This window comes from Cydia strobilella, chromosome 2 (assembly GCF_947568885.1).
Source record: "Cydia strobilella chromosome 2, ilCydStro3.1, whole genome shotgun sequence".
Classification (NCBI taxonomy): Eukaryota; Metazoa; Arthropoda; class Insecta; order Lepidoptera; family Tortricidae; genus Cydia; species Cydia strobilella.
In genome coordinates, this window is record NC_086042.1 from 21,866,944 (window position 1) to 21,892,369 (window position 25,426).

The following is a 25,426-nucleotide window of genomic DNA, read 5'->3' on the forward strand; positions in this document are numbered from 1 at the left end:
GTAACATTTGTATTACATATAAGGTTCATCTTGTTTTAATGATATATTTACGACTACCATTTAGCTTTCAAATCAAATAGTTGTTACTCGTACGTCATGGGGCAATTATTTACTGTCGGATTTTATCTACAATGAGAATTGCATAATTTTCTCGATGGTTATCAGTTTTAGGGTAGGTAAAAAAGATAAACAGCATAAATTCATTAGTTGCCGCGCTGGGACAGCCCGCTCACCACTCGAGTAACACGTCTATTTCCAGAACAGGACGTGAACGGAAATTAATCAATCAGCTTTCAGTGCGAATACCCGCGCTCACTCACACCCATTCGAGTAAATCATTAAATGGGTTACGATAGTAGGTATCATTCATCCTTTTAATGTGAAATACCTGACCACCGCCACGCCAGTATCAAGGTGCCCACCAGTAGTAGGTAGCCAGGTAGGATGGATAGCCCACACTGTTGGCTGTCCATCGGTGGACCTTATGCCTTTTGTAATAAGCTCCACCGATGGACAGTTAAGAGTGTTGCAGTTTGTACTACAATTTAAAATACACATTTTTTTTATACCACGTCGGTGGAAATCAAGCATACGGCCCGCCTGATGGTAAGCAGTTAACGTAGCCTATGGACGCCTGCAACACCGGAGATATTACAAGCGCGTTGCCGACCCTTTAAAAACCTGTACACTCCTTTTTTGAAGAACCCCATACTGTAGCTCCTCGGGAAAACCTCGGCAGGGAGCTCATTCCACAGCCGAAGCGTACGCGGGAGGAAATTCCTCTTAAACCGCACAGTACCCGACCATTTATGTGCTAGGGTGTGAGGATGAACACCCTGCCGATGGCGAGCGGTGCAGTGATAGAAAGCGGCCGTTGGCATCATGTCAAACAATTCTTCAGAGCACAGCCCATTGTACAAGCGGTAGAACACGCATAAGGAGGCGAAGTCAGGAGGTGAATACATATGTTTAATCGAAAAATTTAAATTAAATTGTAACATTTTGTACACTTGTACAGTCGGCATCAAATATACCTAAGGGGCTAAGGTGTACGAAGAGCAGAGAAAGAGGACGAAATGAATTCCAAGACCCCAAATTTGATAAGACAAGATCGATAGGGCCATAATCATAACGTTCATAACAAATTATTATTATCAAATAGAACATTGCAAATTTTGAACAGAAAGGCATTTAGTGAGAATTAGCTAAAAACTTATAAAAAAGGAGTTTATCTGTTTGGTAACGCAATTGAGGTCTGCATTAAGTACATTAAACTGTATCCTTTTGCTGCTAGGGGACATGTAGCAGGAATCGCGGTCCGGTGCGCGCCTCATCAGATGCCCCCTTTGAACATCCAGCCACACGGACACCAATTTCACCTGCTCACTGGCGCATAAAGTGAAATGCTGTTCCACCTTCTCACCTAATACACGGGGCGATGTGGCAATTCAATATTGCTGTTTTTAGGGTTCCGTACCTCAAAAGGAAAAAACAAATTCAAATTTCATGTTATCAATTTTTGTTTTGTACAATAAAGTGATTTACTACTACTACTACTACTAAAAAACTGAACCCTTATAGAATCACTCGTGCGTCTGTCTGTCCGTCTGTCACAGCCCATTTTCTCCGAAACTAGATAGATAGATAAACTGTTTATTTGTTTGCCACAATACACAAAATATTTAAATACAGAAATGACATAGGTACACAGAACAATACATAAAAATACTGTTTTATACAAATAAAAATCCTGTGTGCGTCGCAGCAAAACAAAAAGGTTCTGGCTCAGTATTACGCTTCACCCATTAGGAAAAGCACTGATTTTCTGCCAGGACCTGATCACGTCAACAAAAAACAGTGGAAAATAATGAAATAGTCGAAAGTTAGTACTTACCTAATTAATTATTAATAAATAACTAGTGACACAGTTTAAACTATAGAGACATTTAATGCTTGCACATAGTTGTGACATAGAAGTGTCAGTGTGGTTAGCATGTATGTAGTGTCAAATGTGATTTAGAGAAAATCTTTATTTTTATTTTTAAGCAGGATTACTAAGACTAAATTCGGTACTACTGGACCAATTAAGTTGAAATTTGGTATACATATGTAAGTTTGTGACCCAAAGACGGACATGTAACGCAAACAAATGAATTTTAAACATGGGGGCCACTTTTGGGGGGTAAATGAGAAAATTAAAAAGTAAAGTTACGCGATATAATCCGTTTTCATAGTTTTATTTCATAAAGTTTTCAAACTGTGTAATATACGGCACCCTTGGAACGCGAGTCCGACTCGCACTTAGCCGGTTTTTTTATCTCATATTCGCGTCATATGTTAAGATGAGCTTTTATTTAAGTTCGTACAGACTACACAGTTATGATTAGGTACTCGTATTTTTTTAGAATATCCATTTTTTATTTTTTAAGTACATTAGTGGTCATTTTTCCATACAAACGTTCTCGACATTTCTCCTCTGGATTTTGGCCCCTAGATGAATATTTTTTTATATGAGTTTAGTATTACCAGTATCTGTACGTTTTGCTCTTTTAATAGATATTCTTGTTTTTAGAAGGACTAGGTTACTTCAAACAGCGCTAAAAACGGCCAAATAAATGTGCTGTAAACACTAAACAGACGCCTAGCATGCAAAATCGGCAACAACAAACGCAAAAATCAAAACGGTCAGACACAGATCATTTTTTTCTCTTTCCGTTCCCAAAATTTCGTTACGATTGGTTAAGTTTTGGAGGAGAAAAATGTCGAGAACGAAACCTCGTTTTCTGAGATTTTTACGCAGGATTTGTTGCCTGAGCTGCAGTTGTTCTTATCGAACTAATCGTAGGAGCTGGTCCCGTCAGCGCGACCGAGATATTTACCTAAAACTCTCAAATCTGAGAAGGGGCTCAGCTGATATATCTTCTGCGAGCGATTTGCGCTCGTACGTACAGTCAAGTGTAAAAATATGGGTGCACTCATCATACTCAAAAATATGCCCCATAGCTCTTATGTCAGCGAAATAAGAACTATGGGACATATTTTTGAGTAAGTTATATGCACCCATATTTTTACACTGACTGTACCTACGAGTATTTCACTTTCGAAAATGGATGTGTACAAAATGTACAAATCAACATGATTATATAATACGAAATAGTGTCGAATCTTCATTCGGACTTTTGTCCATATATTTTCAGTAAATTAATTTTATAATGTTAAAAGTGAACCATTAGTTATGTCTAGTGATAAGTGACTAAAAGACTACGCACCAATATTATAACTTCGTGCCATACCATGATGGCGTGTAAGCTAGGACAAGTGCGATGGTAAAAAATGTGATGTTTCGTAGGTTCTATTAGGGTTTAAAGATCAAATTTAGGCGACATTCCAAATCCGTGCCAAGGTCTCTCGCTTGTCGTCAGCGTAGGTATTACAGCGACAGTTAATCGCCATGTGTCTGCTATCGGATTACGTGACGACGAACGTGATATTTTCTCACGCCCGACGTTCCGAGCATCCTATTGACACAGGGGCTTAGGCTGTGACATACAGTCGCCTATATGCTGCATTTGCATTGCGGCTTAGATACTTTCCTGGCCTCATGTTACGTTATACACGGTTACATGGTAACCTGTGGGGCATGAGACACTGCTTCCGATTCGCACGCATGACGTGCGAGCGGAATGTCGCTATAATACGCGCATAGCGTTGTCTCGCTCAAACTTCGGAGCGACGACGTGCCAATCGGACGCAGTGTGCCATGCCCCTAAAATAACGACAGTACTGCGTTTTAGGGTTCCGTATCCAAAGGTTAAAAACGGGACCCTATTACTAAGACTCCGCTGTCCGTCTGTTACCAGTGTATCTGCCAATATTTCTGTTGCCGCTATAACAACAAATACTAAAGAGTACGGAAACCTCGGTGCACGAATCCGACTCGCACTTGGCCGGTTTTTCTATGTACATTACAATACGTCAAACAAGCGTGTTATGGGCCGCCTGCCCGCATGAGATTACCTGGCGATGTGGATGCTCTCGTTTTGTAAAGATTAATTGTATTTATTACTTATGTTAATAAATTTTAACATGCTAAACTAAAATATCTCGAAATTTATAAGTAAGTAGAAATTCATTAAAAAATAATTAATTGTTAACATTTATCCAACTAGTTAAATAAAGACTCCGGAAAAGTCGATTTTAAATCGACATCGTCGACTTGCACCACCAGTTTGACACTGACATATTCACTAGCGTGTGCGTAACTTACTTTCTAATTTCTATGCATCTCGCTAGTACTCGCATATTAGTGCGAGCGAGATGTATAGAAAGTAAGTTACGCAGATGTTAGCGAATATGTTAGTTTGATACTGGCAGTCGTGGTAAGGCGACTGTAGTATGTTAATAGTCTCACCTCACAACTGCCTGACGCTTTACACAATCAGTAGGTACAGTCGAAGGCAAAAATATCGATCCAGACAAATGGCTCAAAAACATGTGAACACGACTTTATTGTCTAAGGTGTAAGAATGTAGACATATTTTTGAAACTGGGAATGTATATATATTTATGCCCTTGACTGTACTCGGCTTTAGTGCAATATACTTTCACCACGCGGCTTAACAGATGCAACCAAAGGCTCGAACGATAAGAGCGGTATTAGGATTAGGAAACCCTGATGCCGTTCTGAAAGTGTTTATGTAATGTCTGTGAACAGGCGACTCGAGCAAATTATGACGTCTTGTTGATAAGTGCAAATAAATTATAAACTCCCAACCCCACAATATTCTCACGTCGCTAGTCTAAGTACCATTGTCCCGCATATTCGATGGTAGTTTTATTCGTGTGTACCTAATTTATACATGTGTATCTAGGCGAGTAAATATTAGTGAGCGTCAGGATGGCGGGTGGACCTCGGCGATTTCAACGAAATATTTATAAACATATTGTACCTTCAGTGTACCTTTAATAAAAACCAGTGTACTTCTCTCTATAAAACGAGATATTTAACAAAAACATCCACGCCATTCTGACGTCAGGATTAGGGAATGCAATTCGGTTATAAAAAAATAAAATAAAAAAGCCCTTTATTCGATGTAGAAACGGTTACATATAAATTTGAAAAATAAAACTTAAACTTAAAATTAGTGTTTAATTACATGAATCCCTAGTGGGTAAAGGCCTCCTCCAGTGCTGCCCATTTGTCCCTGTTACAACCGATTATTTTGACAAAATTTCTTAACCGAATATTGGAAACTCGAATAACCGGTCACGGTTATTTTCGGTTAGTTATTAATGACTTACATGTTATGAATTGATCTTCTAATGATTACAAAATCCTGTTTTTTTTTTGCTGTGACGCCTGTGACTATAATTTTTGTCATTCGTGTACTTTAATAACGAAAATATACCAAATTTACTTCCCCTATTTAAGAAATATTTTGATTGAATACTGTATCACGTCCAAGGTCATATTTTAACTTTTACTGTATTTTGTGTGTTTTATTAAAAAAACCGACCAAGTGCGAGTCGATCTCGCGCACCGAAGGTTCCGTACTTTTTAGTATTTGTTATTATGGCGGCAACAGAAATACATCAGATGTGAAAATTTCAACTGTCTAGCTATCACGGTTCATGAGATACAGCCTGGTGACAGACGGACAGACGGACAGCGGAGTCTTAGTAATAGGGTCCCGTTGTTACCCTTTGGGTACGAAACCCTAAAAACGAAGACTTATTCTCACATTCCCTAATACTGAACCTTATTTTCGTAATTTTTAATTACTTTATTATTTATCAATTTTTGTCGAAAATAACTGTGGCGGCGCAAGCGCGTGCAGGCGTCCGTTCCATAGCGGTGTGCGGCAATTACTATGGCAAAACCTCAAAATTAAGGCGGCCGCAGGTATACTTGTAGCGACGCGACGAAATCGCGGAGTGAGATACGCCCTGTTTAGGTTAGGTTAGAATTGCAGCCTCCCCACAGAAATAAACTGCTTTCACCACGGCGCGACTGAATTTATCACATTGCCCGAGTAGAAGTAGGGAAGTATTCATATTGCCCGGTCCAAGTGATTAATTCAAGTTATCTCAAAACTTAATTTATCACCATTTGATAAATCAAGTTTTGAGCACGGGCCGTCGGGCATTATTAATATGGACCGGTCAAAGTAATGAATTTATCACTTTGCCCGACGCTCGTTGGCATTATTCATAATGACCGGTCAATATTTATTAAATACTGCCCGATTAATCAAGTTGCCCGTAACAGATACATTATGAATGAATTCATGCAATTTTGCGGCTGGTTGTACAAGTGTAATGCTAGCAGTGAATGCATTAATTAAATCCAAGAGCCCGGGACCCTTTGAGTGTGTTAGTGAAGAGTGGGTTTAGCACACTTTAAGTACTTATTAGCAATCAGTGCCGTTAACACAGGTTTGCAGTCAATTATTTTAGAAGTAAATTCGTATACATATGATTTCATAAATAATTGTGTGCTAGATGCATTTACAAAGAGCATAGAGTGGAACAGACAGACCGAGCCAGTTGCACAACATGAGCGATGATACCAAAGGGAGCGTTGTCACGAGTCGCGACAAACGACGTGAAATATAATACAAACTGGGCTATTTAGAACGTGACCGCGTACGCGTACCCGGCGGCGACACAAAACGATATATTTGCTGACATTGTACATGATTTTGTATACTTTAATCAAACTTAAAGTACAGTACCGTAAATGACAAAGCAAATGGTGTAGCAGGATCGAAAGAGCCGATCTTGTATAAGGCAAGGTAAAAGACGAAAATAATTAACCATGTGCCTGTGAAGCGTAAATGGCCTGAGGATACATGGCTGTCTAAATGTAAGCAATTAGTAAGATGAGGTGATGACAAAGATAAGGTACTTAGTTGGAAAGAACTGGTGGAAGATCGAATAAAATGTCGCGGTAACCGACCCACGCCTACGAAATTTTAGTTTAGACCGCGAGAACATGACATTGCCCAGCAGTTGAACACATATTTATAAGACATAAGAAAGTCCAACGACAGTAAAACATCCTTGGTTTTAATAACACGTGAGCATCAATGTAGCAATGGCCAACGTATTGTCGGTGTGTGTCACCATGACACTGCGAGGAAGCCGCAATAGTAGTTCGAGTAGCGAAGTTTTCCACAGGGCCGTGGTTAAAATCAACAAAACACGCACACACGAGATGCACCGGAGTAGCACACGGCACGACACAGATTGTTTTGCGTTTCGCGGCGAGTCAGCGTAACCGATGGTCCTATTTTCAATAGTTTACAGAGAATAGATGAGTTGAATGCTTAGGAGAACTAGCATAAGACCTTCCCGATTACTACAGATCAGAGAGAATAAGTCTATTGGGCCGCGCACCCAAATAATTACATACAGACTACAGTTAGTTAGGTATACGAGAACAACACTACCTTAAGTAAACAAGTGCATTATCCTAAATGACCATATTGAGACGTGTTGTTCCGCCCGCACTTTACAACTAAACAAGGTTAGAGAAACTAGAAACTGGTATAGAATAGGCCAGCGTTTACATTATACCTATTAATTACATACACATTTTAAAGAAATCCGCCGACTTTTATTGAACAGATCTTGTTTATTACTCTACGGCGTTTTATCACACTTGCTCGATAAATATCTTATGTTATGCAAGTATACTGAAAGACAAAGAAAAGACTATATTAATCCCGCGGGAGTTGTGGATTGTGAAAAAAAGGTATACTTAACTCACGAGTGAGTTACTCTTTTTAGGGCTCCGTACCCAAAGGTTAAAAACGGGACCCTATTACTAAGACTCCGCTGTCTGTCTGTCTGTCCGTCTGTCACCAGGCTGTATCTCATGAACCGTGATGTGATGAATTGTTTGCCGTTTTTTGCGTTATGGTACGGAACCCTTCGTGCGCGAGTCCGACTCGTACTTGGCCGGTTTTTTTCGTCTTCATTTCGGAAACTTATCAACCCGCCCTAATAACATAACTAAAATAGGAACTTAACAGTTTAAGGTAACAGTCCACTTAATAATGCGCAAGCTACGCAGGTACCTACCCATTCCATCAATTTAATCGGCCTTAACCGACGTCTCCATGTCATTACACGACGTATTGTATCTTTTGAACAGATCATGTTTATTATTATTAGCTCGTTAGAGTTAGACCAAAAAAAGTCTGCAACGATTTTGATAGCCGATGCAGTGCGTTATTTTAAACGTCAAACTTCTATGAATTTATGACGTATAACCGTATAACGTATAGTAAATAACACTTGCACTGCGTGTGCTATCCAAATTGTTGCAGCCTTATCTTGGTTTAACTCTATCTTTGTCATTATATTCACTGGTTGTTTGGTTTTCTTATAAGCTACCTACATATCCAGACAGTTCTCGCTAGCATGAGCCCGTTATCGATTTTAGTCGCAAAAATGTAAAATTGATAGATTTAGTCGCTGAAATTGTACACCTTTTGTTACGTAACAGAAATAACAAGTACTGGTTTCTATTAGCACGTCTTCTCATCTTGCCGTTTTACAGATCAATTTTTTTGAAAACAGACACTAAATTAGTCATGTTTTTTTTTCTGATGGACGTTTAGGTAAACGCGCGTAAAACACTGATTTTGTCGGTCTTCTTTGTACATTTCGTAAAGTTTGGACGGCTAAAAATGGTAATTTTGTATTACACATATCGTGCACTCCACCTTTTACAGACAAAATTTTTATTAAGACGAAATCGACTTTCTCCAGAAATTACTTCAAAACAAGTGACAATTTAATTACATTGTAAACTTTCTGTTTAATTGTATATCTTAACCTGTCTTATGTGCAATAAAGTGTTTACATACATACATTCAATTTTTCTGAGAATCGACTTAATTTCAACGTAATTTTGATACTTAAACAATCTACAACATTTGCTGAAACTGTTCTTATAAGTACTCACATCATTTTATATAATTTACCACCATACTTTTTCGGTGAATTTTTAAAAATGTCCCTTCTCTTTATAATATCTAAAGAAACCGGATCGGACCGGGTAGTCTAGTGGTCAGGACGTTAGCCGCGTAAGCTGAAGATACTGGTTCGATTCCGGCCTCGGCCACCGGAGGGCAAGCCGATTTTTTTTTATACTATATGACATCAATTTCCGTTTATAATTAATTCACTTCACGCATTCCATTTTTTTTAACATCATTGTTTTGCTATCAAAAAGAGATAATTAAAATAAAAACTTAAGGTATTCATTAATTTTATTATCATCCGGTTTGTTTGTAGATGATAAAAACTTCTTGGATCATTACGATACGATAATGCCCGCGCCGCGCGCAAACGCAAACACGATCAAACCATAATGCGGCGCTAAAAGCGCGCCATCTACCCACACAGCACAGTAGATAAGACGTTCGTCACACGCATACGGCTGACGCTACAGCAACGGAGCGTTGACCGAGCGCCAATCATAGAGGACAAACCGCACGCGTCACTTTCTGACCCTTTTACGCTCGCTCTAAGATGCTATGCGTGAACGAGATGGAAATATAGGCAAGTGGTTACAGCAACCGACGGCTTGAGCGAGCCGCCACTTTTTAATCAGTGTATCGCTCCTGCGAACTAGTATTGACGCGTGTTTAGGAACTTGTGATAATAAACAGTATAATTATGGTTACAGCACCCAACGATGACTGGACAGAAGAACTTTGCATTAAATTGATCCACGAATACAGGAAACGTCCTATGCTATGGGACCCTAAAGATCCGTTCTTTTTCAAAAAGGCCATGAAGCCCGAGGCGTGGGAAGGAATTGGCGCGGCGTTAAATATGCCACCAGATGTGTGCAAGCATAAAATGGTAATTTTGTCATCGTCGTTTAGAAGAGAGAAATCCAAAATTATGCACAGCATCAGGGCTTCACCAGGTAAAGAATGATGATAATTATCGAATTATAAAAGTAACTAATATATAAATACTTGGTTGCTTCATGAATAAATCCTTTATTAGGTACAATAGTATTGAAACGAATGCGTTCCTATAATACATGATAAATATTTGTTTTATGTTTACTTATCTTTAACTTCACACGTGTTCATTGATATTATGTTTAGTTGCAGACGATGCGACGTACACGAGTACCTGGTTCGCCTTCGAAGAAATGGCGTTTTTGATCGACAAAGAATCGGAAAGAAAACGCCAAACAACGGTGAGATACCCTAGTACTAGTAGCTATGACATCTAAAGTAGCTGCTATACGGACATTGTGATATCACTTTTAACATCGCGCGATTTACAAAGACACTGTCATTGTCATTATCATACTGTCATGTCGATTGCGCGACCATATATAACAGTTTAGCACGTTACATTTATTTGTGTCATTTTTTGAGCGAAAGTCCCACTTTGTGGTTATTGAGTTATTAGTAGTTCCTTAAACTACGTAACAATCTATCTATAAGTGAAGAAAATGGAGTCCTATACGTGTATATGTGTAATAGTTATTTTTTTATCTTTAAAGTTGCACGAGTGAAAAAGCTGCAACGGAGAAAATTATGGTTAGTTAAACTAATCGTCTATGGCTGCTGCAATGATCGAAATAAATAGTTTTAGGTTCATAAATCATAATCCCTTCGCTTTAATTTTATCCATTTTGTATATACAGGGTAGCCAAATAACAGGTAAGTAACAGTAAAGTGTATACTTTAGTTCAGTAATTTTATTCTATAAAATATGTATAAAAATATTAAGTACTCGTTGTTAAATAATTATAGTATTTAGGGCCGGCAGTTAAACATGGAAAATAATCTCAGACAAATGTCCACCTCTAGCAGCATGACAGATGTGAACCCTTTTTATCGCGTTTTTCATCACGTTTTCACACATTTCCTGTGTTATCTCAGTGACTGTGTCTCGAATATTTTGTTAAATCAGGCGATCTTGAGGGCCAATCAATATTACCGTTTCTCGAATTTTCCGCAATTTTCTTAGAGTTTCCGCAATACATGATTGGTTTGAGAAACGTTTTAATAATTAAAACACGTTGTTTCTTCGTAAAACGCTCCATAACAAATTTGCCGTATCTACACAAAGTAATTTTCATGCAACAACTGTCATATGTACCTACCGCCAAAACAAAATTGTATACCTCCAAGTTGGCCATCCTGTATACGGTGCTAACTAATTAGTTACCGATATTTTAAGAGATGGTACTTTACATAAAAATAATTAACTTAAAATAGAAAATAAGAAAACTTTTCATATAATTTTTTTTATCGAACAAAAAAATAAACTATAATTCTATCTAAAAATAATCATAATGTGCATTTAACTGACAAGATGTTTAACACATAGCATGACATTGACAATAAGTATTTGATTTATCATCCCGTTCCGTTAATTTGTTAACAGCTTTGTACCTATATATCGATTGTCGATCTGTCGGAAACCTATTTTCGGTATGCTTTGCCGGTTTTTTACTAACTGCCCGTAACTCGGAAATTAGAATCGACAAAGTGGGACATTTTACTAAACTTCGACACATTTATGTTTTCAACCCTCTGTAGACCTTTAGCTCCATTTTATTGTTATGAATGCTTACGTAAACTTTTTGCCCAGGGAATGTTAGACGACGGCTGTGACGATGGACCTACAGCTATTAAAAAATCATTAATAGAACATTACAATGAAAAGAAAACCGAAAGCAAAAAGAAAAGTAAAAAATCGACAACTTCCAAGATAGGTACAGTTCATCCAAACGTTTTCGCAAAAGCTAATCTGAATCAAGTGACCGCCAGCACAGTAGACGTTGCGACCTCAGTGTCATCACCAGTGCAAGTGGCTGCATCACCACCGACGACTGTGCCACCCTTGTTACCCATACCGAATCGGCAACGAGATGATACTCTTGAAGAAATTAAGTCATTCACTAACTTCATAGCTTACAAGATGAAAAAATACAGCGAGAGCACTAAAAATTCTGTACAACAAGCAATATGTGATATTATCTTTAAGGCTGATCAAAATGTTTACGACAATACGGCTTTCGAAGACAATTTTAGCCGTTATCAATCTCCACACAAAGATGCCGAATCGGAAGAGGGCGATATAGAAAACAGGACAATTGACATAGGCAACGGGCAAGTAATTACACTCAAAATGCATCACGAGTATCACGAGGATTAGAACAAATAAGGATAAACGTCGGGATGTATTATAAATTCAATATACGCGATATAATCCGTTTTCATAGTTTTATTTCATGAGTAACTATCGCGGTAACCGAAGACAATATTAAATAAGGATAAGTTGAGTGTGGCGGATGGTGATAATTGTGCCAGTGATATTATAATAATAATGCATCTTAAATAAATGAGTCAGTATTTGTAATATTAATTACTCAATTCCTTGTTTTATTATCATCATAGCATATCATATAGCTTTATATAACAAATATGGAAGTCAAATTAACAGTGATCGGAATAGGCAGAGTACAGTCGCCATTAGATATATTGGAGCGGCCGAGGTGCTCAAAAATATCTGAACACGCACTTAACGCCTTGACAATAGTCGTGTTCACCTAGGCCGCTCCGATATATCTGATGGCGACTGTATAAATACCTAAGCGTGGTAGAACAAAGTCATAAAGTGGAGACTGCCTTGCGATAACATTTTTTTCGGGACTGAAGTGCCGGAAACGTACTAAGTAAATAATATTGTTATAAATACGGTAAAAAGCAATGCATTCCTCGTTTTCGTCCATAGGCAATCAATATACGCGATATAATCCGTTTTCATAGTTTTATTTCATGAGTAACTATCGCGGTAACCGAAGACAATATTAGTGACACGACTTAATTAAAAAATAAATCTATAACTCCCGCGGGAACAATATAGGCCTTCTCCCTTCAGTACACCTGCATGAAATAAGATCTTTTTCGAGCAAGTGTGATGAAAAACAAAATTTCACCACACCAGCTGGTAGTGTTCCAAAAGGCTCGAGCCTTTTAGTTTTAGCGCTTTTTTAGGGCTCGGCTCATCTCTTGACGCCTAAAAGCTTAGTTCTATTTTAGAGCCTACTCTTGGGGCTAATAACCTTATTAAAAAGACTACAAATTTAAAGGCTAAAAGTCTATCCAAATATTAACTCAATTTTTTTTTAGCCTCAATGCCTAATGTAACAAAGGTAAGTAAATTCGACGCGTTCTTTGGCGTGGTGTATTGAATTAAATCCTCAAATTTGTTTACTACGACATTGATTTAATTTAATTAAAATTATATTACAATCCCCAATATTCCCGGATTAATATTTCATTATCAGCATAACATACAAAACACTTGCAGATATCTTGAATTACTGATTTCATTCCTTTCATAAACCCACACTCGTATTTTAATGCCTTTCATTATGTAGCAGTCACATAAACTACTAATACAATCGCAGTGCGCAATGGTGAAAATTAAGGACTTGCTGGTTTTAGTCTCTGTAACATTTCCATATATTCAATTTCGCTAGGCATTCGTCATTATGTGAATCTCGCGCCTTTTTCTACAGACAAGTTGGGTGTGTTTGGTATATTATATTTTTGATACATATTGAAATGATATCTGCATTATCAACATTAAATAATTTTAAAACTTTATTTTAAAACTACTAAAAACTTTAAATGGATGTAAATATATATGGTTAAGTTATCAAAACTACATATATGGACCTATTTTGACCAGAAATAAATTAATTGATTGATTGATTAAAACGTTAGCATGAGAAAATAATCTTAAAAGCAAAACGAATCAAATATTTTATGATTTATGTCCGATAAAACTAATTCAATTCAATATGGCATTTCAACGCACAGAAGGCTAGATGTTTAGCTATGGTAGCCGCTAAACTACATTCTGTCACGATTTCGTAACGATGATACTGTACTTATTACGTTCTAATGAGGTGCAGGTGCTGCAACATAAGGTTCGTTAAGCTTGATTACAATGTATGTTTATAAAGTTTATTTCAGGGTAAAGTTTATTTATTTAAAGGGTATTTCATCCAAATGACGCAGTGAGGGAAAATTTGAAAGTATACGAGATTTGATATTTGTTCTTAGGAGTTAAAAGGCTGATTATAAAATAAATAAAAACTGGATTCATATTATAAGTTACGAAAAGAATTTTGAATTATTAACATATTTGACCGGGTTCAATTCCCGGCCGTGTGTGAGGACCTTATAGTAATTGTATATATAGTCCTCCTCATCGCTTTCGATGACGGCGACCCCAGATAAAAATTATGGACGTCCAACGATGCTACGCGACGCTAGACAACGTCCATAGTAATTGTACACAGCTTCGAAAGGTACGAATACGTCTTAGCCTTATTACAATGTAATAAGGTATGCTACTGGAAACACCTCTGACGTCGACGGTTCTCGATGCTTACGCCGTATCAATAATAATCCAAAAAGCTGTCTTAACCAAATTGGTCCTTTAAATCGTAACGCGAAAATTTTGTTTTTCTATTAAACTAAAAACTACGGCAGTGTGGCACTTTTGGCAGGAATAAGGTAGTTTAATAAATTTGTCACCACGGCGCGTTTATGGCGGCACACGGCAGGTTATTAACAAAGCAAACATTGAGAAATGAGGCCACAAGGGCCATGCGAAGTTCGAGTACCTACGAAAGTAAACCACGCCGCTCAAGGCTGACCGGTCTCCTCAAACCAAGTGACCTTTACCAGTATTCGAATGATATCCTTGTTCCCGCAGATTGTAATTTGTTAAAGGCAAAATGATTCGATATTCGCGACAAGAGCAGTATGCAATTTTAATACTGGAAACTTCGAATTAAGAAACGATAAGACAATTAAGTTGATGGAAGTTTTTTAATGTGGCGGATGTCTTAAATAACTATGCAATATTACGTCGTTGAAAAGAATATCAACAATTACCTGCTTACTGTAAACCAATAAATACTAGCTAATAATAGTGTGCTAGCGCGAGACGTTATTGGGCGGACCGAAGGAAGGAGATCTCGAAAACCGTAGTAAAAAGCGAAACTAATAGAAAAGTGATTGTATTCTAGTTTGTACGAGCGATCCACTCTACTAAACTGATGATATTAACGATGCATGTGTGCATAAAAAAAAAATATCGCACTAAAATAGAACAGACATGGAACCGCTTTAGTTGTTTAAGATATAAACTTTAAGGAAAACCACAAAAGACTTGATGAAATGTTTCTAAGTAATACGTATTGGGCACCATTATCATGGAAAGACGAATACTTAACAAATATTTGTTTATACAATTGCTAAAAGCGGTGTTTTACGTATAGGCCAAGTAATAAGAAGGTATAGAGGGAAATGCTAGGAACACAATTTTTGACTTCATAGCTTTGTTTTGACTAGTTAGGAAATGAACATATCAAAAGTCCCCGACCGTAACCCTGGTGCTGGGGGAGAGGGGGGTTTGAAGGTTCAATTTTTCGGTTTTTCGATTGTATCTCGGAAACTATGCGTCTGAGCGACTTGGCCACTTATACAAAATGAAAAGAGATTTAATTTGTTACAAGTTTTATTAAGTCAAGTTTTTCGATATCTTGTATAGTTTTTTGAGATATCCGCTCTTGAAGGTTTATTTAGGGCTCTCATTTTTATCTCGATTATCTACATCAGTGAAGCTGTTAGGCCGGGTTTGGTAACGTTTTAGTATTAATCGGGGGTGCTGAATTAATTTATGGTATTAACATTGACACCTTTCCGAAGTAAAATTTGTTATTTGTTAGGAAGCGGTGTTTTTTGCTTATGAATAAAAATAAGACTTCTGTCTTACGCTAATCCAAACGTGCACCCCAATTAGAATGTTCATAATACGCTAATCGAAACGTGCACTCCAATTAGATTGTTCATAATACGCTAATCCATACGTGCACTCCAATTAGAATGTTCATAATACGCTAATCGAAACGTGCACTCCAATTAGATTGTTCATAATACGCTAATCCAAACGTGCACTCCAATTAGAATAAATTATCTCTATAAAACGGTTTTTGTTCAATTGGCTGAAAAGGATGCCTAACATGTGCCACAGTGTTTTGTCTGTCGTGAAAAAGAAGAGTTAACAAGTAAAATGCAATACCGTACAACTATTTTTATATCATTACTAGCGACCCGCCCCGGCTTCGCACGGGTGCAGTGCCTACATATAAACATATAATATACCTACATACATATAAACCTACATACAAAAAAACCTTCCTCTTGAATCACTGTCTATTTAAAAAACCGTATCATAATCCGTGGCGTAGTTTTAAAGATCTAAGCATACATAGGGACAGACAGCAGGAAGCGACTTTGTTTTATACTATGTAGTGATATAATTTGTTTTCATTATTCTCAATTATGTGATGATAATAATTTATTTTCTGATGTCGACATGTAATATTTTAAGAATATTACGAATAAATGAGTATGAGTATCTAAATTGCATACCATATAATGCATCATTAATTGTAATTCATTTTATTGTAATTAATATTACATTGCTACTATCTCTAGACGCACAATCCGACAAGAGACGAAAGAGTATATTTCAGTTTATTATATATAATATAACTATAATATAACTTTATACCTATTTTTTTGTAACACCAGATTTCTTGTCTGATCTGTAAAATCAAAGAAATTTGTGAAAATGTTAAATTTGACAGATATCTTCACTCGTTTTTCAGCGACATCTACTGCCGTAAGAATATTCTATCTTAACGGCACCGGGGTCCCAGTAACAATGTGCTACCCCATACTAAACTAATGTTGTAACCAGGCAAACACGTCTTCGAGCTATTTTCACTCGTCACTCATCCCTGGTTTTTCACTCGCGTAAAATTAAATGCTCGCGAGGCATTTGCATCAAAATGCACTAACTAATGTAAGAGTAGGTACCTTAGTAGTAAAGAAGACAACGTGACCGTCATCTACACAAGTATGATTCTATAAATAGAAACCATGCACACCATAGCGCTGATAACAATGTAGGTATATACAAGTAACAAGGAAATAAGTGTATGGGTTTCTGTGTGGTTATCTTCCTGTTTGCACGCTGTTGAAAAAGGTGGAGTTGGTCTTCGTTCGGGGACAAAGAATTTTAAAATATTAAAGCAGACTGAAGCAAACAAGGGTGAGCGTTAAGCACATTCTGTTGTCCATGTTATTATTTCATGAGGCGACTTTTCTCTGCGTGGTTTTATAGTGATCGTGGTGTTAAAAAAATCAAGAAGGAATACCTAAGTCTGATCGCACTCAAAGAGGCATTTAGCGTGCAATTTTCGAGTTTTCAGAGTAATGTGTTTGTACTTAGTAATTGTAACTTAGTATTTAATCATAATGATGCATGATTTTAATTTGTTATATCTCTCGCGTAGAATGATGGTCCCTAAATATGACAGTTAATTCTTATATGGAGTAGTTTGTGTAGATATTGATCATTAGTATTCAATAATAAGTATTTACGTATTTCGCCCTTTTGGTCGGGGAGCACAAGAGGGGATTTTTGGAGTCACTCGAGCGCGTCAGATTTAGATATGGGGGATGCCTTGCATCCTGTTGAGTACCTCCACCAAGTATGCGTCCTTGACACCGAGCAGGGATCAAGGACAGCCCGTCAGAATAGTAAAAAAAATCAGCGCCAGATTAAGATATATGGTGGATTAATTACTTGTTAAATATTGCCCACTCCAATAATCTGACGATTTTAGCGATCCGTAAGCGAGTGGCAGGGTTACAAAGTTGCAAAAAAAAAACCGCTACTTTGACTTTTATAGATTTTATCTAGGTTTAGTATAACTTACGGGTGTAAAATTTAATTGTCATTTATTTTTCTAGTTGTTGCAACATTTTTTTTCTCTCACACTCCCCATATAGGTTGTCGTTATTTTAATAATACGCTTATTACGAAACGAAATAATTAAATAATGTTAATAACAGGGGAGCCCAAGATGCTAAATTTTAAGTAACTCGAGCTTAAAAAAATTCGTTGTTAACCAACATTGTTTTATAAATCTTAAAACTGATATCTCTTGAACCCCTTGGTCGGTTCAGCTGAGTTTTTTAGGCACTAAAAAGTTTACAAATTAAATAAATATATACGACAGGAGTTTTTAAAATTATCTTTAAAAATGAAAAAAAAAAAAAAAAAATTTTTTTTTTCAAATCGTCAGAATAAGGTTATTGCTCCACATTATCGTCAGATTAAGGTATTACATAACTGGTACATCAAACTAAACCTGTCTGTATAATAATCTGACACGCTAGAGTATTTCAAGATGGCGGTTTTTTTGCAACTTTGTGACTGCTATTTGTGACTAAGTTACTATTTTCGAAAATAATCGTTTCTAAATGAACAAAATATATGTAAAAAAAAAATGTTTTCGTTTCAACTATAGTGCCGAATATTATTGGATAGGTCTTTTAAAATGAATAGGGGTCTTCAATAATCAATTTTAGATAAAGTGAATATTTTCGGAAATAATCCCTTCGAAAGAAACAAAATGTATGTAATGTTTTTTTTTTTTTTTTTTTTTCATTTCAACCCTATGATGTGGGATGTAGTTGGATAGGTCTTTTAAAATAAATAGGGGTTTTAGAAAAACATTTTTTGATAAAGTGAATCTTCTAACTTTTGAACCATTGATCCAAAAATTATAAAAAAAGAATCACAAAAATAGTGATTAATAAATACATTCGAAAATAGTTAAAACAATCGTGATCAGTTAACCCGTTTTTGAGTTATCGCTAAAAGTCTTTCCTTCTTATTTTCTTTAAAAGTCTGGCAACCCTTATTTGTGACCGGATTTTTGCAGGCAACCCTATACCATTGTATTCGCAATAAAGTTACCATCATTTTGATATATAATTCAAGCGTCAGACAGATGGGTGCAATTATCGATTTTAACTCACCTGTTTAACACTGCAACCTCATAATAGTGACCGGAAAAACATAGGCAACCTAATTTATTCATGTTGTAGAAGTTGTATACTTTCCATTGGAACTTATTCCGTTCGTCAGACAAATCGGTGAAATTTGAAGAAAAAAAAATTATTTTCAAAAATTTATTAAAAATAGCCTTGACCACATTTCTTTAGGCAACCCTATTTATTTATGTTCAGGAACATATTTTCTATCATAAAATATAAGTTTCATCCGTCAGACGTATGGGTGAAGGTCGGCCATATATAACGTATCTCCTACTAATTGGTCTCTATGACGCTCGAGTTAGCATCGTTAGACTACACATTTAGCATCGTCGCCTCCCCTGCTATCAGTTTTGACACTGTCAGTGACTCACTCAGTACCCGTAGGTACTGGTCGTTAAAATGAAAAACCGCGTATTGTTCGAGTTCAGTGAGTATTCAACGTACAGTACAATCGAGCAGCATCCCGCATCCATAAAATATCAAGGTAGCGAAACCGCAGCAAACAGCGCGGGTGAAAGGCTAATACAGCATACTATAATACAAATCACAATTACGCGCCAACATTAGCCAAGATCGCAATTGCGAATGCAAACGACATGCTTTCCTCTGAATAGCACAACAAGACTTCTCGGTTTCGCATTGTGCTGTTGAAATTCAGGAAGCGACTGAACTTACGCATAGATTTACACGATTTGGCTAAAGGCAACTCAACCAATTAGTGTTAAGCTTTTTCACTTTCATGTGCTATCAATAATAATGTAAAATCAAATAATTAGGTTTCCTGTATTGAACGATATGTCAGCTTGATAGATATATAAACATGTGCTTTAACCGTCGAAGGTATTGTATGAAGATTTTACGAAGCTGTCGACATCCTTTTCTAGCGAAACAATCGCCAATTACTCCATCACAGGTTCCCAAGTGTTTGGAGCTTTTTGCGTCGTTCATTCATGACATGTCATTCTTTAGTAACAAAACAAGTGAAGGCAGAAACAATAAACAATGTCATCCGCCGTACGTAAATATCCTTGGCCGTTATGTAGGAGAATGTATGAAATGTTGCAATACGAACGGAGCGTGGTGGATGATACGTATTTATTAGTCATTTGAGACCCTGGATTAGGTACTTAGTTAGGAAGTCACCACACATAACGACACAGAATCGGCTTCAGCTGCTTACATACCTATTCAATATTGTTGTATTAATGCTTCGTGTATCTTCGGTGTGCCGTAGTTGGGGCCGTTGAGTGTTATTGATGGAAAATCGGCGATCGGACCGGATCCAGAACTAATTCGGTGTTTTCTCATAGGAATAAATTATTGCTTTATGGTTTTATGCGATTTCGAGTGGATAAGTGTAGTGAATTCCTTAGGCTATGCAGGGTTCGCTCTAGAACAACGCGCAAGCTGGAAGGTTGCGGCGACCGAACGAGGGCATCGCCTTATCCGCCGTTCCCAAGGTGTGCAGGCATATAAGCCTACTTCTTTGCACTATCAGTCCGAAACAAGATAAATGCTAATCATGACATTGATCTGTGTTTGGCCTCTAAGTTACAAGTTTACGATCTTTAGGTAAAACAGTTAAAATCTTACCTGATTCATTCGTGTAGGCTAGAAACCGGAGAAAAGCTATTATTTAGCAAGCAGTTACAATACAAACAACTTTTAAATTATAACCTCGTAAGGCCCACCATACAAAGTTTCCCTATTTTTAATTTGAACCTTGCTGTATAGAAGATTAGGGCGACTTTCGTTTGTTTTAGAAAACAATGAAACAAAAGAAATGCTACTTAATTCAGTTAGTGTAAGGTTCAAATTAGACTGAAACAGAGTGTACAGTGTAATGCACATTGGGCCTTATTATTATTATTATTGGGGCGTTGTGGGCCTTTGAGTGTCACGTCGACCAAACAGTGATCTATTGTGACGGCCCTTTAAAGCTCATTACTAATGCCCGTTGAATCCAGAAAATTCCAGATTCTTTGGGCCGTAATGTTCTGTACCTCATACATTGGGCCTACCTGCTTCACACATTGGGCCTTACGAGGATAATATAAACATACTTGACTTCATCAACAATTTCAAGCAGCCATAGGTGGAAACATACCTGTAAAGATAAAAATAACCAGTTTAGTTATCGATTTTTCGTTGCAACTCGGGGCACAATTAGGACGCTTCGATTATAATCATAATCAATTACACAGGTCATTAAAAAAATATATGACAATTTAACGTAATAACGCTTTGGAATTTTAATTTATAGCTTTTGGAGGTCGTCAAGATTTTTAACACCGTATTATAACACCATGAAAACATTTTTCTACAAGCTTATTGCTTTTCCTTAAAAAAAATTAAACAAAAATTATATTCTCCAGTCGCCTTCCGTTGGCGTAGTAGTTAGAAACAGATACAAGATAAATAATATCAGGCCAATCGCCGTAAGTTTTGTTGTAATAATAATAGGGCATTCGATGAATGTCGCGCCGCGTTATCGGGTATCAGGAGTCGCAGCGCGTTGCTGTTGCTGCTGGACATAAATTAGCCGCGGACCGGAACTTTCTCGTGAACCGCGAAGGCGCCGTTTATTAAAACGAGTTGTAGAAATCGACAGGTGGTTGGACATAGTTGACGATCGCTGGGACGAGGTTGGTTCGACTATTTTAACGGCTGCTGACGAAATGGCAGTCAACAGGTATTTTAATTTTTAAAGTGATTCGATTTCAGTAACATTAAGGTAAAATTTCTACAATAAAAACTACATAATCTAAAAACCTAAAGCACAAAATAATAATACCTATTATAGATAGACATTAAAAAACCGGCCAAGTGCGAGTGACTCGCGCACCGAGGGTTCCGTACTTTTTAGTATTTATTGTTATAGCTACAACAGAAATACATCATCTGTGAAAATTTCAACTGTCTAGCTATCACAGTTCATGAGACTTCATCCCATCATGGCCTGGTGACAGACAGACAGACGGACAGCGGAGTCTTAGTAATAGGGTCCCGTTTTTACCCTTTGGGCACGGAACCCAAAAAACAAATGGAAAAATGGGTAATATGGCAAATTTGTAATGTCACTGATTGTCAGAAACTATATGGAATTGAGCCCGTGATAACTGATAAACAAATGTAAGTTGGCCGTTCACCTACACGCCCACTGATATGTTCAGTATATTCTTGAATACATTAGAAAAGATACTAGTTAATGCAGGTCGAAGCTTCAACTGTCGCATAGAAGTAAAAAAAACAAATGGCGATTGCACGCAACTATTCAGTCACTTATTTCAAATTAATTTTTGTTCCCACGGCAGGTCTTACAGAAATCTCCCTTTAGTTACCTTGTAGAGCATTGATTATGTATTTACGATACAAGATATATTCGACGCGAGTTGCGAATTACCTATTCGCACGTGTATCGTACAACGTTTTACAGTTACATAAGGCCCTTTAAATTTTCGACGTGGTTACGTAATGTGCTTATTATAGCACAAGGTGTTGTAATGAAGCACAAGATGTACTGTAATATGAATGGCAGTTTGAATGAAAACTTGTAGATTGTGATTCATAATCTACCCAAGTCATTCTTTCTAATTGCAAAAACAAGAGTTAATTGGTCGTAAAATATCTAACGGAAGTTATAACTTTAAGTCGAAGCAATAATAAAGACCGTATCGTTAATTATATACAGATAAAACCTGGTCCAACTGTTTACATGTGTATTATTTTGTATTACTATGTTCTTAGGGTATGGTCTGAGGGTATTTTTGCGCCATATCTGATATAAGAATAGAAAGGTTTTAATTTTTTTTATTCTACGGACTTTATGATGGTGTCAATATCTAGCAAATGTAATTTGGCCAAGCCTATCGAGCTTAATTTGAGACTATTTCACCGACTCCTAGGTACGATTTATAGAAACAAAAGGTTAATATGCTGCCAAAACATGTTAACTAAGTGTCCTCTTCATGATTGCTCAATTGAGCATCCACAGAATAAAGTCGGAGTTATCGTAACTATACATGTATAATATAAACAAGCTATATCTGGGATGTTTGCGATGGCGCGTATGGATTGCTTTTACGCGACCATACGCAAGCGATGCTCATCCCTGGTGCGCCGGGTGCGGGCCAGCCCCAACCCCATCCTGCGCTCTATTGCGGACAGGTTTGACTGTCCATACTTGAGGCACTGCTGTGAGATGCATGTTTCTTGCAGCCCATATTTTGTGTAACTTATTAATTATGTACTAACATTAGGGATAAGAATTAATATTGTAAACTAACAAATTTTATGAGTCATGTTACTTGAAATAAATAAAAATTTATTTATTTATTTATTATTATATTCTCTAAAAGGCCACCACGCACAGATCTAAAACTTTATTTTAAACTAAAAGAAATGATTACACTATGCCCAGACGTTTCGTAAACCGCAAATTTTCTTGTAGTATTTGTCCACAATCGTTATTGTTACTTGGGAGAAATGGGTAAATTTTGTCTAAACCATATGCTCTACGTCGAGCTCCCAGGACGAAACGTGTATTAAAGCACTAATTAAACACGTGTAATTTTTAAATAAAAACATAGTACCAAAACAAACCGGCTTAGTAAACTTGTACCCATAATTAACGATACGGTCTTTATAGTGACTACCTAGGTATTAGCAGGCATATATACTATAAACTAGTTTCGAAATAACTAATAATACCATTTTTTTGTTTTAATAGGCACATGCACAGTCAATTACATGTGTTTAAAAAGTGTAGGTATTGCCTCAAAATACAGCAACAGGGAGCAGTACAAATACAGCTATACGGCAACAGGTCATAGCTGCTAAAAGTGCTGAACAGAAACATCACATTTTATGTAAACGAAGTAAAATACCTACCTATCCACTAAGCAAGAAACTTACTTACTTCCGATGGCGCTACAACCCTTTGTGAGTGTGTGGGTGGAGGCGTACTCTGCTTGTAATAACATTGATTGATGGTTATGAATTTGACCTGGAATTATGGATATGATCTATCAGTGTCAAAAGTGATATTTCTTCAACCCGAAAACGTCACTTTTGATACTGACAGATCAAAGCCATAACAAATACAGATCATGTTCATAAGCATAACCTGTTATTACAATCAGAATACGCCTCCTGGATAAATTCTTTTATCACAAATTACCCCAATCAGGATACTGACGCCTACATAGAGTGTGCAGATGCTAAGTGGAAAAAACGGAGCCAGGCATCCATTGAAGACCAATCCGAGCGTTTAAGAATGTTATTTGGCGTGCCCGCGCGTATTACTCGCGTCGATTGAGGCTGCATTGAAAAATACACGGAACCTGATCAAGTGGTCAATGCAAAGAACACCGGGGAGTTATTCAATTAATTTTTTTTTTTTCAAACAACTTCCGTTCCATGTCTGCCCTCGTAGTGAAGAATGCAGTAATCGACAAAATTCGATCTATCTATGTAGTAGTATTTGTAGCAGTATGTGTTCAAAAAGCACTTAAGATCATCATCATCTTCCTCGCGTTGTCCCGGCATTTTGCCACGGCTCCATGGGAGCCTGGGGTCCGCTTGGCAACTAATCCCAAGAATTGGCGTAGGCACTAGTTTTTACGAAAGCGACTGCCATCTGACCGTCCAACCCAGGGGGGAAACTAGGCCTTGTCGGGATTAGTCCGGTTTCCTCACGATGTTTTCCTTCACCGAAAAGCGACTGGTAAATATAAAATGATATTTCGTACATAAGTTCCGAAAAACTCATCGGTACGAGCCGGGGTTTGAACCCGCGACCTCCGGATTGCAAGTCGCACGCTCTTACCGCTAGGCCACCAGCGCTCTCTCAAAAAGCACTTAAGATATAAAAATAAAATGCAGCATTTGCATCATACCTCCATCATACTAAAATAAATTAAGCATCCTCTTTACCAATATACAAGGATATACTGCAGTACTCGACTTTAAAACCAAATTGTCGCACAGATTGTAATCAATAACTAAACAATACGACGAAAAGTACTAATTCAAGTTTTTATAAAAATATAAATGTTATAATTATATCTCCTTTAGTATAAAATTTCACAAAAAACTTGAATCACCTTTTTCTCGAAACTTTGTTTTTGCAATACTGCATTCTTCACTACGAGGGCAGATGTGGGATGCCGGTGAAAGATTATTGTTGATGGTGCACGATTCCATACAATGAAATGATAAAGACAGCATCTTTTGCCTAATTGTGTAGAAAAGGTAAAACCACCCACTTTTCTAGTAGCATTTCGGTTCTTTGAGGATCGCAGTTCAAACCTAACCTAACCCACTTTTCTAGTAGCATTTCCTGGTCCGGGTCCGGGTCTGGGTCCAGGTCCTGGACCAGGTCCAGATCTAAGTCCGGATCTAGGTTCAGGTTCAGGTCTAGGACCATTCCAGATCCGGGT

At 37.3% G+C, this 25,426-nt stretch overlaps 2 protein-coding genes across 3 annotated transcripts in view; one reads left to right on the forward strand and one right to left on the reverse strand.

Moving 5' to 3' along the window:
• LOC134753965 (CCR4-NOT transcription complex subunit 6) overlaps positions 1–25,426 on the reverse strand; it is a 208,035-nt gene that overhangs the window by 106,741 nt on the left and 75,868 nt on the right. The window contains exon 5 of one of the 2 annotated variants that reach the window (XM_063690005.1): positions 20,580–20,597. The exons of the other annotated variant lie outside the window; for it this stretch is intronic. Coding sequence (XP_063546075.1) covers positions 20,580–20,597 — 18 coding nt within the window. The remainder of the gene's footprint in view (positions 1–20,579; positions 20,598–25,426) is intronic. 2 annotated transcript variants of the gene reach the window in all.
• LOC134755473 (uncharacterized) lies at positions 9,434–12,219 on the forward strand. The gene is made up of 3 exons (XM_063692027.1): positions 9,434–9,946; positions 10,140–10,228; positions 11,638–12,219. Exons 1-3 carry the CDS (start codon positions 9,691–9,693, stop codon positions 12,202–12,204), a joined length of 912 nt encoding a protein of 303 aa, XP_063548097.1. The 5' UTR covers positions 9,434–9,690; the 3' UTR covers positions 12,205–12,219.

Bases quoted from the DNA above. Each gene is read 5' to 3' on its own strand.
- LOC134755473 (XM_063692027.1), top strand. From the start codon at position 9,691: ATGGTTACAGCACCCAACGATGACTGGACAGAAGAACTTTGCATTAAA. The intron at 9,947-10,139 runs GTAAAGAATGAT...GTTTAGTTGCAG, and splicing joins CAGCATCAGGGCTTCACCAG to ACGATGCGACGTACACGAGT. The intron at 10,229-11,637 runs GTGAGATACCCT...CTTTTTGCCCAG, and splicing joins AAAGAAAACGCCAAACAACG to GGAATGTTAGACGACGGCTG.